At 36.4% G+C, this 17877-nt stretch overlaps 3 protein-coding genes across 5 annotated transcripts; all 3 read left to right on the top strand.

The window, feature by feature from the left end:
* Positions 1 to 239: 239 nt before the first annotated feature.
* Positions 240 to 3269, top strand: LOC107219123 (zinc finger protein OZF). The gene is made up of 2 exons (XM_015657212.2): positions 240 to 750; positions 890 to 3269. Exons 1-2 carry the CDS (start codon positions 592 to 594, stop codon positions 2039 to 2041), a joined length of 1311 nt encoding a protein of 436 aa, XP_015512698.1. The 5' UTR covers positions 240 to 591; the 3' UTR covers positions 2042 to 3269.
* A 656-nt stretch (positions 3270 to 3925) lies between these two features.
* Positions 3926 to 17463, top strand: LOC107219098 (laccase-2). 3 transcript variants are annotated; one of them, XM_015657185.2, is made up of 10 exons: positions 3926 to 4162; positions 4340 to 4436; positions 6076 to 6187; positions 6411 to 6621; positions 7236 to 7399; positions 7484 to 7664; positions 14391 to 14780; positions 15450 to 15671; positions 15806 to 16024; positions 16198 to 17463. In XM_015657185.2, the coding sequence occupies exons 1-10, from the start codon at positions 4075 to 4077 to the stop codon at positions 16365 to 16367; spliced, it is 1854 nt and encodes a 617-aa protein (XP_015512671.1). In that variant the 5' UTR covers positions 3926 to 4074; the 3' UTR covers positions 16368 to 17463. The 3 variants fall into 3 exon arrangements, with proteins under 3 accessions (XP_015512671.1, XP_046596679.1, XP_046596680.1); XM_046740723.1 differs by lacking the exons at positions 3926 to 4162; positions 4340 to 4436 and adding an exon at positions 4464 to 5110 and having other exon boundaries at positions 16198 to 17462; XM_046740724.1 differs by lacking the exons at positions 3926 to 4162; positions 4340 to 4436 and having other exon boundaries at positions 5612 to 6187; positions 6317 to 6621; positions 16198 to 17462.
* On the top strand, positions 8579 to 13979 carry LOC107219106. Its single transcript, XM_015657192.2, has 2 exons — positions 8579 to 9401; positions 12189 to 13979. Exons 1-2 carry the CDS (start codon positions 9015 to 9017, stop codon positions 12612 to 12614), a joined length of 813 nt encoding a protein of 270 aa, XP_015512678.1. The 5' UTR covers positions 8579 to 9014; the 3' UTR covers positions 12615 to 13979.
* Positions 17464 to 17877: the final 414 nt, after the last annotated feature.

The raw sequence follows: 17877 nt of genomic DNA, 5'->3' as shown, positions 1-17877 counted from the left end.
TAGTTCTTATTTATCAAATGACTATTATAACCATACATATTTTTATCATCAAATATGTGAAAATGAATTCAAAAAATCACAAGAATAAAGGACCGCACAAAAATTGTCAACACGCTCGTTAAGTATTAGTAAAATGCAATATGGTGGCATGTTTTTTTTTTTCAACTTTAGAATTCACTCACCAGGTGCAATGCAAAATCAGCGTAAGCTTTCTTATTTAATAAAATGAACAATCTATGTTCATGGCTTGTATATCTCTTCTTAGTGCTACTTCCTGGGAAAAACCATTAATAAAAAAAAAAAAAAAGTAATGATTAAAAATAGACTTAAAATTATTGACGGCGGCGATCGGCGTTAGGCAGCGATAATGGAAGGTGTAAAGCGTTCTTATCGGCAAAAAGCGTATCGCTAATCGCTGTTTACTTCTATGTAAATTGACGTGATTGTGTGCGACAATGATCGTTGATGATAATTAATTAAAATAAAATATTATTTGGTTGTTATGTTTATTCAAATTGTCAATGAACAACGAAGAATATCAGAGTCGTTAAAAAGATTTACTGTTTTCAATATTACCAATTTACCTGTACCATGACTAATGTTTACTCAAATTCGATGCTTAACCGTGGTGAAAACTTTGATTACAATTTATGGTTACAAAACTTCATCAAAGTCGAGGATGTTTTTAGTTCTAATGGCACGTCATCGAATAACGATGACAAACAATTATCGATTGTTTCCACGATGATGGCAAGTATACCTCAATATTTAAGGTAATTCTTCAACTAACACTCTTCACTTTTATCATCTATCTATTTGTCACTAGCAATTCAAATTCGTTATATTTCTAAAGTCATTCAAATTTTCATGACTTATTTCAATTCTACAGGTTGATTCAGGGGCAAAAAATGATGCCGTTAGACTGGAGACTTTGATCGACGATCCGCTTGCTGATCGTACCATCAGAGCGACAGAAGCTGTCTCATGCGATCCAATATTAACGTCGCAGGACAAATCAAATCTTCGATACTGTCAAGAGTCGATGACAGTTAACGAAGTAGTAGACTCTGCGATAAGCCCCGAGTATCATCATGGCAAACATTGTATCTTTTGCAATACTTCGTGCAAAGCGTGTAACTTTGGGCAAGAGTCGGTCACTCTCACAGAAGAGAAGTTGGCTAAAACAGAAGACAGTATAGATAAATGTTCTGCCACCATTGGGGATGATAATATGTACAAATGTGAAATTTGTGAAAAGAAATTTACTCGGAAAAGTGCACTGGAACGCCACATCGGCAGTCATGCTGTGAAACAAGGATACAGGTGCGACATGTGTCAGAAGTCGTTTACCAGGAAAGACACGTTGAATATACACATAGCAAACCATCATGGGAAGCCTCGCCACATATGCGACATCTGTCAGAAGTCATTCTCTCGAAAGCAGCGTTTACTAGCCCATGCAATCATTCACAGCAGGAAACAGGCACACGACTGCAAGTTTTTCTCGCAGAAATCATTCATACCTGAGAACTTTATGACCTCGCACACGAGCATGCATCCGAAGAGGAAAATTCACGAGTGTAATATTTGCAAGAAAAATTTCTCCAGAAAGGACAGACTTGTATCTCACATAGCTTTTCACACCGGTAAAAAGCCACACGAGTGTAATATTTGTCAGAAATCTTACTCTAGAAAGGATGCGCTAAACCTTCACATTGCAAGTCATACAGAGAAACCTATGTATGGCTGCGATATATGCCACAAATATTTTATGCTCAAATCTCGCCTCACTACTCATATCGCTGTTCACACTGGAAGGAAACTACACAAGTGCAATATTTGCCACAAATCGTTTTTGAGAAAAGATCGTTTGAAGTCTCACATCGCGAGTCATATGGGTAAAAAGTTACACGAATGCAATGTTTGTCAGAAGTCATTTTCGCGCAAAGACAGCTTGTACGTCCACATGGCTACCCATCCGCAAAGTAGATTACACGACTGTAATCTCTGTAGAAATTCATGCGACATTAAAGTATCGTGAAAAGACAAATTTTGGAATATATATAAATTAAATTTTTTATTGCACGTTGAAATTTCTCATCGTATATATGTAGAATATCGAACCGAGAGTAATATTTTTCTAACGTTATGTGTAAATACAGTATTGTGTACTGAATATTTTCGACAATGTGACAGAATTTCGGTGTCATTTTCTTTGGATCCAATTCTTTCACTATTTTTCAATGGATTATTTTGCGAGTGTTGTGATAAAAACATTTTCAAGAGTAAAGCCTTTCGGTCTTTTTTTTCATTGTCTACGACTAAATAAGTGTTCACTGCAAAGTATAATGTAGGAACTGAACGAATCGTGTCTGTATTCACCAAACGAGTTTTAGAGAGGATCATTGCTAAACGGTCAATTAAATTTAACAGACTTCTGAGATCGAATTTGTGGTGAAAAAGAATGACCCTGATTTTTGGCCCCAACACGATGATATGCAAAATTTGGAGTAACTATGGATGATTGAATATATTGACTTCAAAAATCATAGTTACCCTGGTGAAAATTTCTTCTACTACGAATTTTTACAGAAATTGTGCCATTTTGTATTGTTTCGTACAAAATTGTAAATATGCATAGTTTTTCACAGAGAAGTGTTAATTTTTATTAAAAATTGTAGTGGCTTGTAGATTTTTGGCTGAAAAAATACAAATTTTCATGAAAATCTACAAGTTTTTATAAGAAACTACACATATTACAATTTTGTAAGATACGAAATGTCCCAATTTATCTAAAAATTCGTAGAAAATCGTAGAAATCATTTGCACCAGTATGTAAGTTTATAAACAATAAACATACATACTTCGTTATTATCACGTAAAAGATCTACACAAATAAAGTATCGTTTAAAAAACTTGCTTGTTCCATATGAAAATCCTGTACTTGAAATAATAGCTGTTAGCTGTTACGTCAGCCTTTATATTAGAATTTAACATACGGATTAGCGGCAATACGAACACAGATATTATATAAATGTATATTTAATTTCTTATGCATCGGTATATGAAGGGTTATTATGTCAAGTTACACATATTTTGATAATAAATTATTTTCAATCGAGACAATAGAATGGATACTGATATATTCGTTACAAATTTTGTCTGTTGACCAGATGTCTACAAATTGTCTGAAAAATATTCATGAAATTCTATGGTATACATATAATAAGTATAATTATAACGCGCGAATGTAATTGTTGACGAACATCTGTCGTATCTTATTTACACAAATCTATTTTTATTCACTTTGTACGTATCTAATTATAAATTGGTTTTTATGCAATTTTTGGAGATATTTACGTTGAACAAAATGAGCGTAAAATTATTAGAATCAGATGAAAACCACCAGAGTTCAATCATTTTGTACATTCTAATTATAACGCCTTTTCCCAAACTGTTGGTATCTTACGAGTCTGAAGTTAATAACGTAATCGCAACGAAACATTGGGGAAAAAAATCACTAGTTATTTTCTTAATTTTTCAGTGATTGTATAGGAACTGAGACATCGAAATACGAGTGTTTTTTGTTTTATTAGGGTTTACTCATTACGGGACTTCAGACAATTCTGAAATCGAGGAAATAACGGTTTTTCGTCAGTATGAATCACTACAATAATGTTACTAACTTCAATATGACGATATATCTTAGCCTGAGCCAGTACAATACACAAGATCAACATTCCACCCGCATCGATTGCAGTATAAAAAACCTGTAACATTTACACAGATTTCTTTCCATCCAGATCTCCGCTGCAGTTTAGAGAATAACAATGAGTCTTTTCGCGTGTGATTTGGATCGGCCTGGAGTCCGTCGTAACTTTCACCAAGGCTTATGTGAAGTTCGCGTCAAGTTTAATGCTTTCGCGATGACCGGACACTTGATCTTCGGTGTCCAGCGGCAGTTCTACTCCACTCCCGTTACTGAGTATTCTGAAACGGGTATCCCGCTATTTTCCTCTACGTACTCCTGTCCTGGTTTTCTGTTGCTCATAAGTCGGAGTAGCGGCTTCAGTCATGGCGCCGTTGTCGAGAGGAATTATAATTGTTTTGCTCGCGGTTTCAGCGGCGCAAATCGTAAAGAAGACCGGAAAATCATTACTAGGTTCGAATCGCACGATTGTGTTCAAGATAAATATTTCTATCCTAAATTATATGACTGATCACGTTTTTACACGGCAATATATTGCAGAATTGGCTTAATTTGAAATTACCTCACTGTAACATTTCCTGTAGTTTAAATCGTTACTTTCATAAGCTTCAATTCTCTGATTGCGAGCAGATCAGTACCGTTATTGCTCCAGGCCATGTGTTCCTGCTTCAGAGACCAAGAAGTGCCGCTATCAATTTTCTGTCAGTGAATTGCCGAATTTGAACAGGTGAGGGATAAAGTGTACAAAATTAAATTGCAAGAAATAAATAATTATCAATAACGCGTTCTTGAGAGGAGGTTTTTTCATATGGAAACCAAAATTCTTGGGCACGTTGTGACATTTTAAGAATTACGATTGAGTGATTCGATGTGTTTAAGAGTGTGAGATTAAACGAATATTGTAAATAGGCGCACCAGACGGTCACTAGATTGTAGGAATGAATCAGACTAGATTTTGATGATCCTCCATAATTCATGAAAGTTAACTAGATCGATGATAATTGGTTCTGTGATATTTTCCGCGAGAGTGACAATCAAATTAATTGTTAATAGAGTATTGAATTTCGGAGTGAATGCTGTCATTATTTTTTGCAGCCTTACTGTTTATACCAACGGTTAACACACTTGTGTGTATTAAGTGCAAGACCTTGAAAATCGTTTCTCAATATTTGAGTAAATTTATTCTATCGTATAGTATGTGCTGGGAGATTTAGATATATGGCAAAGGGTCAATATTGCAAAATTTTTTTAAGTGTCTAAAAATTTTGTGATTTATTCTCGCATTGTGACTTACAAAATATAATTTCATTCAAATTCTCGTAGTTCAGGAATAAATAATTTTGGTGCATTCTTCCTTCTTTCATCTTAAACAAAGTTGAAGCAGATACGAGTTCAAAAAAGGTATTCTGATACCCCACCCATGCTAGAGTATTTATCTATCATAGATGTATATCCAAAACTGCAAAATTTAATTGCTAATAAGTTTTGCGACTATCGTTTTCAACGGAAATGGTAATATGTTACCTAATTATATCGATTTCATGCAAATATGCAGAATGGAAATTTTTTTCCAACGAATCTTCCGTATTCTTTATAATTTGTGGAGACACGATTGGTTGTCATAATACGGATTTGTAAAAATGATCTCAAGATTGATTCATCTGATCAAACCCCGTAACTCAGTATCGAAGAAGAAATTGAAGCTGATATTCGCTGAACTACATCATTTTTTAGTTTCGTTTAATGTTTATTTTCAACTAAATTTCAGGTAATTTATCGTTTTATAGATCGTTTACAATCCCGCTTGATAATAAAGATTCAGTAAAAAAAAAAAAAGAAAAGAAATTGATTAAAACACTGTCGCGTATAAATTAATTGAATGAATTTCTATTAGACCGTTAAAAGGCGTATTTAGGTTGTTTTCTAGTCTACGTCCTGTATGTAGCCATTTGCGGCAGTCACGGATTGTAAGTACGGAAAATACTTTAGTATTTCAGATTTGAACTCTGTACTTAACAAGTTTCTACACTAACATGTAGTTACAATTGTCCGTTTTAAAACTTTGTTACATTGTTGTACCAGAACTCGACAAAAATACAGTACACGTTATTGGCTCGACAAAAATCATTCTTCACTTGTATTACAATTCACTTTACAGTTTCAATGATTCATATTACAAAGTTCTAATGTATTAGGATGGCGCAATATTATACCGCCAAATTGTCGCATATCAGTAGAAAAAAAAAGAGCTTAAAAAATATTTAATCTGAATTGAAATGTTCTTAAAGCCTCGTCTCTGATTCCACTTGACAGATAACTTCATCCCAAGATTAGGTTCGTGTTACATATGTTTCGATTAATTTCAGCGTCTGTTATGCATCCCACGGGAATAACACCATCCCACCTGACTGCCCGGAAGGTTATTTCGATAACGGAGTTCTGGGTATCAACGGGATGTCTCCAGGTCCACAAATCGAGGTAATTATTGACGAGAAAAGCATCGAGCTATAACCGATGGTTTATCGGGTTTCTTCTATTCAGTTTAAAGTTTAAATTCTCTTCGAATTCGATTCGAATATATGATCATCAGCGATTTGTGTATTACAGGTATGTACTGATCATTCCAAGCAGCAAATCACACCTGCAAACCATGTATGAGAGTTAACGAATAATTACTGCTGAACCGTATTATCGTCCGTAGATTTGCCTGGGAGACACATTGGAGGTGATCCTGAAGAACGATTTGGGCACTACGGAAATGTCTTTGCACTGGCATGGACTTTCCCAGAAGGGTTCAGCTCACATGGACGGTGTTCCGATGGTGACGCAGTGTCCAGTATTGCCTTTTTCGAGTTTCCGATACGAGATGAAGCCGGATATAGCAGGGAGTTACCTTTACTATGCTCAATCAGGTGAGGTCTGATAACAAGGCTATAATGGACGTTAAATTCAACTATGTCACCACTAGCTGTGTCTAATTTTCGTTGTGACATTACAAACCATGGTAAGCGAAGACTGAAGGGTGGTGCATTCGTTGGGAAAAGTTCGTTTCCCTGCGATGCACCGACCCAGGCATTGCAGACTGGATTATTGATCAATTCCTGTATATGTATACAAAAGCACCAGGTGATTTACATCCGACGAGTTGTTTGAAATATGCGAATTGCGGAACCGAGCTAGAGTCTGAGATTTATAGTCGTTTAACAAAACCAACAAGGCTCGGATCTAAACAGTTCATAGGGAATATTGATAACGGATGTTGATTCCTGATCCAAGACACCTATTTACACTTCAATTGCGCGTAATTAAATACGAGGTTGAACTTGAAAGTTTCGAAGTAACAATTTTTCCTAAAGATCCATCGTTATAATATTTACCGTTGGGAAATTAAACCTCAGGTTCACCTAAAAGCTTCAGCTCTAGGGTTTCTGATTAAACTACATATTTTGTTTACATCGCATTTTCTTCCAGCGTAATTCTGGTTATTTTATCCAATTTTAAATCAATGAATTCACTATATCAACAGCACCGCAGCAGGGTGATGGAATTTACGGGGCGCTTATAGTTCGTGAACCAGGGAGTGACCCAAACGCCGAAAAGACATTGTTAATATCGACGAGGCTCGAAGCACCTTTGACCCAGCTCTGGCCTGAAGTTTCAGCGCCGACGGATCTTTTGGTGAACGGTCAGGTGGGTGTATTTGTTTTTTATTCGAATTTAATCCACTTCTTGCAATAATTTAACTTTTCATCTGAAAAAATTTCACATTTGCAGAGCGATGGCTACCGGATATCTGTTGATCGGAATCGGCGCTATCTTATGCGTTTGATCAATGCAAATGCTATCGCGTGTCCGGTCGTATTGTCAATTGCGGATCATAAACTTCTAGCCGTTGCAGTGGACGGTGGAAAAGTTGATAGCCGGACCCCTGCTTCTCACGTCGTGCTCTTCCCGGGTAAGTGTATCCTGATTCAAAGCTATTAATCAATATATGGAATATGGATGTCTATCGTGCAAGCGAGGGGTTAATCACTCGTGGAATCTAGTCTACACTTTTCCGAAAATGTTGTGAAATCTTTTGAAATCCTCTGAAATATTTTGAAATCATCTGAAATCTCTTGAAGTCTCTTGAAATCTTTCGAAACCTCTGAAATTTTAATTTGAATAAATCCTCTGAAAGCCCACGAAGTCTCCTGTAATCTTTTGAAAACCTCTGAATCTTTTGAAATCCCTGAAACCTTTTGAAATCTTTGTAATTTTGAAATCAGGTGTACATTAAGTCGATGAATGATTAACCCCTCGAGTGCGAGCTACTTTGATTTCCCGCTTTCGAACGGAGTTCTTCTATATTCGTATGAGGATCGCTTTTCAAATCTCTGCTGCGAGTATTTTGATTATAGGTATACTGTTTTATCGGCGATGGTTTTTTATCCGTAACAGCCGATGTTATTGCTTGAGAACGTCAAAAAGATTGAGAAGAATTTTATTTTCAGCTCTAGAGGCTCTAATAGCAATATTTCAAACTTGAATCTGCAGGTAATCTTATAAAACATTGACGAAAATATTTTAGCTCCAAAGCAATTTATTGAAGGTAATGATAATTGACTTTTGATTGAAGAAAGCATTCAAATAAGATTTTGAAAAATAAATAACGAAAACAAATCATATTTTCATAATCCTCTGATAATTTCTTGTAATTCTTCGGAAATTACATGTGCCAGATATTAAAGCTAGGTTTACATTTGGCATTTATATCGCTTAACATATTTGTTGATAGAGTTTATGAACTACGAACAAATTATTATTGGTACGGTAAGTAATTTGATACTTCGATTTTTTTCGCACAGACGCGATACTACCTGCGGAATTGCGTCTGAGACGAATCACACAGACGTTGAGTATTTTTAACGATGTGTGAGAGCCGGACAACTTGTAGCCATGGGAGCTGCGTAAAGTTGCGCGCGCATCTTCGCTTCTGTGCGTAAATGAGCTCTATGGAGTGTGTGAGAGGAGAGTTTGCGAGTGCCGGCGAGGCCGGGTCGCAGCGGCGTATTACAGCGGCAAAAAGTAAGGAAGTTTAAGGTGTTTGCTGGAAAAATCATTAAGTGTCAGTCCGCCATTCGCGATTCGAATCTGATCAGTCGCGAGTATTTTGGACGCAACGACGCAAACGAGGCGAGTTGCAGAGAGCGTCGGGATCCCGTAGAAGAGTTAAAGCAGCAGGAGGTGGAGGAGGGGGATTAACTACACAGTCTACACACTGCTGCCGGAACGAAACGAACGCCGGTAGCACCGAGCGCAGCGCATGCACGGTTTTGACGTCGGGAGAGACTATTTCGGCGTTGACAAGGACATCCACGGCATGGAATGGACCAGAGACAAGACCCTGGAGCTCCTTCACGCCTACCAGGAGAGGCGAATGCTCTGGGACTGGGGCGCCAGGGGATACAGAGACAGGACAAAGCGGCGCAGGGCGATCCAGGAACTCGCCGACATGCTCAACTGCAACACCCTTGAAATCGAGAAGAAGATTACTAATCTCAAGTGTCAGTACTCCCGAGAAGTTCACAAGATACAAAACAGCCGGGACGTCGCTACTGGACCGGATGATATCTATGTTTCAAAGTGGTTCGCTTTCAAAGCTATGCAGTTTCTCCGGTTTGGAACACGTCGGTACAGCAAAAGGAAGAAGGTACGTGTCGAAGATCTGATTTGTTTTGTTTTTTTTTACATACATTAGCACGATAGCTAACAAAATTTTCCAACTTAATTTGACACCACAATACAATTTTCGAATGGTATTTAATTTAGATATCGAATTGGAGGAAACGACTTGATCGGTTTTTCAAATTCTGAAACTCCCGCGAATTTCGGTCACAATATAGCCGCATGTATACTTAAATTTTATAAAACTTTTACGACTTTTAGGAGATTTTGCTGAATTTTGACACAATTTTCGTTCCGTTTGCCTCAACGTTTCGGTAGGCTTTCACTTTGGGATTTATAGAAATAATAATGGCTCTCTATTGGCCCACGTTTTCAAATTGTTATCTGATACCGTCGAGTGCAGGATGTGCTCAGTCCGTGCAAAAACCGGTTGTCGCTGCACGTATGGCTGCAGCAGGCACCCATACTACTTTACTCTGCAATTCCGTTTCCGAGCCGAGCAGGTGAAATATGTAGTATAGTATACTATACTGGGATGACTGTAACACGAACTGCTGCTCTGCTGCGCTGCTCGTAATTCCAATAGTAAAGTAAATCATCGTAAGGGCGAACCATGATAATTCCCGTAGAGACAAAAGTCATGAGGCCGAAGTTAGTAACGTTATTGTAATAACGAACGTTTCGGAAAATCGTTATTTCACAGTTGCAGGAATATCTGAAATCAGTAAATCATAATAAGGCAAAATGTATTCATATTTTGAAAAGTTGACTACGTCACAGTCATTATAAGCTTAAAAAATAGTAATTTTTCCCTGCAATGTTTCGTGACGTTAATGTCACTAACTTCTGCCCCATCAAAAGTGTTTATGTTCCAACAAGTCCAACTACATACGAGTATATACGTATTGTAATTCTAATTCTCAAACAAAAAAACCCGTTAACAGTAGGAAACATCCTGGTTTAGCTAAAAAGTTTGCTAGTCACATCGTAATTGCGTCATTGTAATAAAAAATTTCATACAATACTTGACAAAAAAACTGCAATCAAACCACGGAGTAGTAGGGAGGAGACAATAAGCCAGCAGCGCTCGGCTCAAAAGTTGGTCCAGTTTTTGAGGCAACGTCTCTTGTGGTGTAAGCCCGTATAGCGCACTCACCCCCCTTCCCATATGATCTTACGATTCGCCGTTTGCAAACCTTTTCCTCGGATTTAATGTCGGTTGAGTTTAGAAAAGCAATTACTCGGTTTTTACTGTGTATTAGTCACTTCAGATGCGTATTTTACGAATTTACGGAGTATGGATTATAACACGGAGGCTTCTAGGTTACGATTGCCGCCTTTCTTTTTTTAAATTTTGTAGCGAAAATTTCACTTTTTTCCGTAAGAGGCGCTTAAATCGTATTCACACAATACTTACGTAACCTCAAAACTGGGGACAAATTTTATCGCAGTGTTGTCTACATCCCATTACATACTTCGTGATTGAAACACTGGCATAACATCGCAAGAACGCTGTAGATGTCACGCTTGGAGTTTTATTTTGATTCTACAATAATTTTCAGCACTACCCATTACAGTTATCAAACGATGTTCACTTTCCATAGTTCACTCGTAAAATCATGTTGAAGTTAGTAACGTATCGTAACGATTTACACCGAGGAAAAACCGTTATTTCGCGATTTTGGAATTGTTTGAACCATTATAAAACTTCTTGCTTCGGTGGTCACCGCGTTCGCACGCAAAAATTTAATCTACATTTTGTAAATTTAAATATCCTTATTGTAATCGGTGGAGATGTGGGAAGTAAGAAAAAAAAGAAAAGAGAAAAATTTCCGGTTCCTTAAAACATGATCAACGCCGCTAGTCCACGGTAATCCTCTTTTCTCAATGTGAATAGGTATTATTATAATAAAATTTCGTGTTTCCGTCCAACGGCCCTCGTCGTTGGTGTAAATATAAAATGTTAAACATTTTAAAGTGAAGAATGTAAAGACACCTTCAACGGAAAGATACTTTCCTTTTGGTTTTTTTGTTTTTTCGTTTTTTCTGTTTGGTTGGAAATTTTGTACTAGAAGCAATAAACCGTCCTGAAGATGATCCACATCCCGGGGTCGAAAAGTTGATATATAATTTCGATGTTTTTAATAAGAAGATCTTCTACATATCCACGAAATAATTTTTCTACATCATAAGGGAGGTCATGAACTGATTTACATAATAAAACAAGACATAGGTTCATGTCTTGAAATCTTGGTTCTGTCAACATCATTGTGAAAATAAGAAAATTGCAATATTGTAGCCATTTTAAAGTTCGTTAGTAGGGTTCATAGTAGCAAAATAAGTATATGATTTTCTTAATTGATGATTTATAGTATAGCTTACGTTATTTTTGACAACACTAAAATTACGCAATCGTAATTTCTTTTAATGCTTCAATGTGACAATGTTACATACTCTGTGGAAAAGAAAATAAAAATTGATAATCTTAGATTTTCAGTAGCAAAATCACGTTTGCGCAGTTTAATTATATGTATAACCGGTGATTAATCTTCTATGGATTACTAAGGAACCATTCAGAAGTTCCAACATTATGAATGAAAAAAATCCTGAGTATCGTCGCAGCCTCTTTGGAAGATTGCTATACATATAATTCTAAAGAATGAGATTTTAAATAAATATCACTGAGCTTCGATGGTATCTAGAAACGTTTGAAAAAATATTTCGTAATTGCGTTTATAGAGTCAACAATGGCAATTTTCGCACTTCTTGAACTTGAAATTATAAGTTATGTTGACGAATTTTTTATTTTTAGAAAGTCGACCCAATCAAGATTGAGGAGGAAGAGTACATAGTGAGCGACATCGATCCTGAAAGTATCGCATTTCACGCCTGTGACGACGGTACAAATGGTTCAGCGACAGGGTCTGTGATAAACGCATCGCTGTGCGAGGATGCTGAAGAGTCATTTTTGTCCAGTATCAAAATAGGGGAAAATGACAGGCTTGGATTGACAATGAAGGACGAAAGATCGATAGATCCGAATGATGAGGAAATGAACGCCGAAGGACACAACGATGAGGATTGGAAAATCAAGGAGGACTACGTAAAGTTTGGTGAGAGTATCGCTGCTCAGCTTGCTCAAGTGCCGGACTCCTATTCCAGATCCGTGGCAAAGCTCAGGATCAATCAGATCCTCTTTGAAGCTGAGATTGGTGTTTATGCGCAAACTAGGTCTTGAATGGAATGAAAGGCAAATCGTAATTTTATTTCCCATTCGCTTAGCCTCAGAGTTGCCTGTGAAAAAGAGAATGAAAAATTATTGAATTTGATTAAACACTCATGTGTGTCGTATCATAGATTGCGGACAATTCATGTGGTTGAAGAACAAATTATGAATCTTCTGTTGACAAATGCGATTTGGCAACTAATAAAAACGCTGTTCATGTTCAGTGATATAACAGATATTTTATTATAAGCTTGAATTTTACACAGCTGGAGAAGTGAAATTTAGGATAGTCTCATTGTACTTCAGGTCAAAGAGACCTACTACTAGGACATTCGTCTCGCCTTTTACAAGAAAACTTATATTCACGTAAAATCATTGTTATAGGTATATTATGAAAGGCTGATTGACATTAAATTATAGATTAAGGATTCTCGTATTACTTACGAAAACGAAACATCATTACAATACGTATTTTTTATCAGTGTAATGTACAGATTGTTTCCTTATGTAACAGTATTTCTAATTCGTAAGATTGTTTTTATTCGTACTTATAAAGTATACCACGTAGGGCATTGAAGGTGAATATTCAGCAGGCCCTTGACTTTATGAATACATCTTCAATTGTCTGCAAATAAAAAGAATGTATTATCCGATAATATTCGCGTAAATTGAGGTCTCTACTTGATTCTATAATTTATCGCAGACACGATTGTTTGAATTCTAATATTTTATTTTACAAAGATTTTCAATCGTGTTTATGGTAAATTAATTACTTACTCTGCTGTTCTGAGAAAGACTTGCTCCACTGCATAGTTTATAGGTATATTATCGAAAAAAATGAAGGGGGTGAAATTGTATTATGTAAATCAGTCACACGAAATGCTGTAAAAGTCACGTGACAGTTAGTTTTTATTCTTCATAGCTACAACAGATACATGGTAAAGTGTAACACTGTGAGAAGATACACTTTCTCAAAGTTATACAATCGTACTTTGTTAAAAACCGGTGATCAGAACGATCTTCTAGTGTTGTGATAACTGATAAGTATAATATAGTCGTAAAATATATTAAAAGTTCGATTTAATGAAATATTACGAAAAACACAAAAAACAAATCCTTCAACTTTGATGTCGAACATAAATAGTAATACCTATGTAGATATGTAGTTTACGCACGTAAGGCAGAACTACCCTCTACATAATTATAATCAAAACCTTAAAGACATTTTTATGACAGTGCTGCGTCTTCGAACGAAGATTTGGCCATTTTTGTACCAATTTATATATGGACCTTTTAAACTTACATAAAATGATGAATTTATTGTTAGGTTAATTTGTGCACAATATTTTGTTTTTGAATAAATATTTACACCGAATATGTATAAACGCTACATAAATGATCCCTCTCAATTTTTCCCTACTTCCTTATTAAAGTATCTGCTATTATCTTACTCTCACATTTTTTTTCTTGTTTCCCGCACGTTTCTCTTTTTCTTTCAACATATTGAATTTTTTATCGAAAAAATTATGAAATAACTACGGTGAAACGAAGATACTTTTGGTGCCAAAAGTACTCGTAAATTTTCACAATATCGGATAACGAATTTTTACCCATTCGATTTCTTTTGACGATTTATGACAAAAATTTATGTAACATTCGTAAATGAATTTCCCACAATTATGGCATTAATTTCGAAAAAAACATTATAAACCTTTAAAACTATGGTGAACTTTCGCGCAAGAAGGTAGCAAGCGTTACAATCGAGTGAAATAGTAATCGTTATTCCAGGTGAAAGATTCGATTTGACATTGGAAACAAATCAGGCATCGGGCAGATATTTGGTCAAAGTTCAGGGCATGGGAGAGTGCAAAGATCTGTTCCACGCGGCATCTTTAGACTACGAAGGGTCTTCGAAATCTTCGACGATTATCGGATCTGCGATTCGTTTGTCCGAGGATGACATCGTGTCGCTGCAAAAAGGCCACAAGTGTTACCAAGTGTCTAGAGGCATACTGTGTTCCCTGGATACGAGAGGATTCGCTGACAAGTCGATCCAGAATCACCCCGGCGAAACAGTTTATGTTTCCTTCGACGTCAACACCCTGGGCGACATCACCGACGAAATGACTGACTTCAAATACAACATTTATGGCTTTAGCCACTATCCCACGTACCTGAGTGAGTATTAGAAGGAGATTTTGTCGAGGAGCCATTCCCTTGAAAATCCGATTATTTATTCCAATTCATTAGCCTTGATTTCGGGTGATTTGCGCTGATTTTCACCTTATCACGTGGTTTTCGTTGATTTTCAACGTTACAGGTGATTTCCATCAATTTCTGATATTGCGCTTGATTTCCGATGGTTTCCGAGTGTTTCAGGCACGATTTTCAGTATTTTCCGGGTTCGATAGAATCACAAAAAATCACAAAAAATTGCTAAAAACCAACTAGAATGCTCGGAAATCATTAAAAACTAGAAATCAACTGAAGCGCATAATAATACAGAAATCAATAGAATATTAGAATGTTGAAATCATTTGGCCTTTACTGCAAAATCACCAACGATTTGCACGATTCTTAACGCTTTTCGTACGATTGCTTCAACGTTAGCATGTGATATTCCATGTAATTTGCAATGATTTCGAATGATTTCAGTTACCGCCCGATTAATTCCGCGTTATTTCAATTACATTTCAATGCTTGAAGTTCTTTTGATTTACAATAATTTGAATGTCAACTTAAATTTACGATTACCCGGAGCTAATCGCTCCTCGATTTTGCCGTCAATCGGTTCATATTGCAACGTCGAATATGGAGCATTTTAATATAATTAGTGTTTGGAATCAGGTCTGTCGACGACTGAGGCAAGAATTCCTCAAATCAATGGGATGACATTCAGATATCCTCCATCCCCGATACTCAGTCAGCCGGAAAACACGCCGGATGATATTCTCTGCTCACTCGAGGCGAAGTCTGAGTTTTGCGAAAACACACCCCGGTTCTGCGAGTGTCTACAAATCTTCGAAGTGCCTATTAACGAGACAGTCGAATTAGTCATCATAGACGAAGGTGAGAGATGTACAATATCGATGACGGCTAGTTGCGCTAATTAATGGCCGGTCGCAATACGTTTCTAGAGTTTTACGTTTTTGACAGTCTGCACTTTCGAACGTGCCTCAATCATTTTTCCTTCTTGTTTCCAGGATTTGGTGGAAACGCTTCCCAGACCTTTCACGTCCACGGTTACCAGCTGAGTGTCGTTGGCGCTGATAGCTTCGAAAAGCCCGTGACGAAGGCAGAGGTCAAAGCTCTTGATCTCAGTCAAGGATTGCCCCGGAACTTGTCGAATCCTCCGAAGAAAGATACTTTTACAGTTCCTAACAAGGGTTACGCCATTGTTCGTTTCCGTACTGATAATATTGGTGTGTTTTTGTTTATACTAGCTTACAGTTAAATCAACGATACTTAAAAAAATTTAATTCTCAGAATGACGAAGAAATTAACTCGAGCGTTTATATTTGTAACAAAAAAAGTTAGACCCGTATTTACGCGTAAAGGGATAGAAAATTAATTTACGGCCATTTTTTTTTTTTAGGATACTGGCTCTGGGAGGCAAGAAGCACTGGAATATCACCTACGACGTCCAGTCCTGGTATGCAATTTTTGATGCAGGTCGGTTCCCGCGAAAACATGCCGACAGTACCAATAGATTTTCCGTCATGTGGGAATAATAAAAAACCGGATATGATATTTGAGATTAATTAAATAAAATTATGCATAATTATTATTTAGATTCTTAAATTGTACATTTATATACATTCTATTTATTCATTGTTCTGTAATTTATACATGTTCCATGTAACAGTTAGTAAACAATGCAGGCATTTAATTTTGCAGTGTAGTTAAAAAAAAGTATTTTACTCACTTTAGTCTCTCAGTTTAAAGTATCTCGAAACTTGGAAGTAAGAAGTCAAAGCGTTTCTTCAGTCAACGCTGAAAGAGTCAAGTTTTTGTACAAGGAATTAAAAAAATTCTACCTATTTATATGCGGCTGATGTAGTTCATCAATTCCACACCGGGGCGTTATATTTTTGACTAGCCGGTGACGCTGTCTTGCATAAAATTTATAAATCATAAAATACAATGGAATAGTTTCCAAGTGATTTGTGACTGTGCGTAGGCAACCATCAATTCACAAGCGTTAAGGAGTACAGAAATTGCCTACATACAGGCGTACACCGAAATATATGCATTGTTATGCTTAAGGTAAACATTTTTTAAGTTTTTTCATTACTACTTATGTAAGGTTTGATACTCGAAAACAATAGTGCTAAAGCTCAAATTTGAATTCACAAATCATCCTTCTACCAATAAGTAACACAATCGAGCTTGGACACGGAATAAAATAGAAATGATCTTAAACGCCACTCAAGATGTATTAGACATATGCGGACACACCTCGTTTGGACAAAAGGGACCAGGCATTGAAAAATTTCGAATTTTTTCATCTCTTTTTCATATCCTGTTACTATAATCTCTACCAAACATTTTGGCGCAAGAAAAACTGAAAAATTCGCAATATTGAGCTCAGGGGGACTCGGAAGGCTTTGACGATTGAAAATGGAGTAAACATTCAATACACGCTTATGATAAATTGAAAAAACACACCTAATTTTCCTCATTTTCAAGATATTTGTCACATGTTTGTCGATGAAAATCAGTGGTATTAGTAAAAAACTATGAATAATTAAGGATGATATTGAGCGTTGAAGACAACCGTGAGTCTAAAGTTTGGGCGTAGTATGTATATTCGCACATTTTTTTCGCAAAACAACGTCTTTCGTTAGTTTTGCCATGATAATTGAAGAACGCGGTATTGCCTTTATCTTAATGAAGATATCAACTTTTTATACAAAGTGACCCAACACCTATGTAAAAAGAAATGTATTATTGTTGTCATTACAACAAATGTCATCCATTTTTCGTTATTTTTCAAATTTTAATTTTTTTAATTAGTATTTTTTCAAAAAAAATTCGTTCAGTCTGTAAAGGAACATCCCACGAAGAGAATGGCACTTGAAAATTGCCGAAAACTGTAACCGTTCAATCGGAATCGTGGCAATAAGGAAGCAGCGAATGACTCGCGTAGTCTTCTTTATCCGTCCATATCTCTCTGAAATATTTAGATTTTTGAAACTTCAACTGCTGAATTTTATAGCCAAAACTCCAATAAAAACGTTCTAAAAAAGAAAATGTATGTACGTTGTATCAGATG

This window comes from Neodiprion lecontei, chromosome 5 (genome assembly GCF_021901455.1).
Source record: "Neodiprion lecontei isolate iyNeoLeco1 chromosome 5, iyNeoLeco1.1, whole genome shotgun sequence".
NCBI classification, from domain to species: Eukaryota; Metazoa; Arthropoda; class Insecta; order Hymenoptera; family Diprionidae; genus Neodiprion; species Neodiprion lecontei.
Note: the sequence above shows the minus strand (reverse complement) of the source record. Positions and strands in the feature narration are given on the sequence as shown.

What these genes read in the sequence shown, in the direction of transcription:
- LOC107219123 (XM_015657212.2), top strand. Translation starts at nt 592, where the DNA reads ATGACTAATGTTTACTCAAATTCGATGCTTAACCGTGGTGAAAACTTT. An exon ending in CGATTGTTTCCACGATGATG is followed by an intron (nt 751 to 889) that starts GCAAGTATACCT and finishes TCAATTCTACAG; the next exon opens with GTTGATTCAGGGGCAAAAAA.
- LOC107219106 (XM_015657192.2), top strand. Translation starts at nt 9,015, where the DNA reads ATGCACGGTTTTGACGTCGGGAGAGACTATTTCGGCGTTGACAAGGAC. An exon ending in GGTACAGCAAAAGGAAGAAG is followed by an intron (nt 9,402 to 12,188) that starts GTACGTGTCGAA and finishes TTTTATTTTTAG; the next exon opens with AAAGTCGACCCAATCAAGAT.
- LOC107219098 (XM_015657185.2), top strand. Translation starts at nt 4,075, where the DNA reads ATGGCGCCGTTGTCGAGAGGAATTATAATTGTTTTGCTCGCGGTTTCA. An exon ending in GACCGGAAAATCATTACTAG is followed by an intron (nt 4,163 to 4,339) that starts GTTCGAATCGCA and finishes GATTGCGAGCAG; the next exon opens with ATCAGTACCGTTATTGCTCC. An exon ending in CTCCAGGTCCACAAATCGAG is followed by an intron (nt 6,188 to 6,410) that starts GTAATTATTGAC and finishes TATCGTCCGTAG; the next exon opens with ATTTGCCTGGGAGACACATT.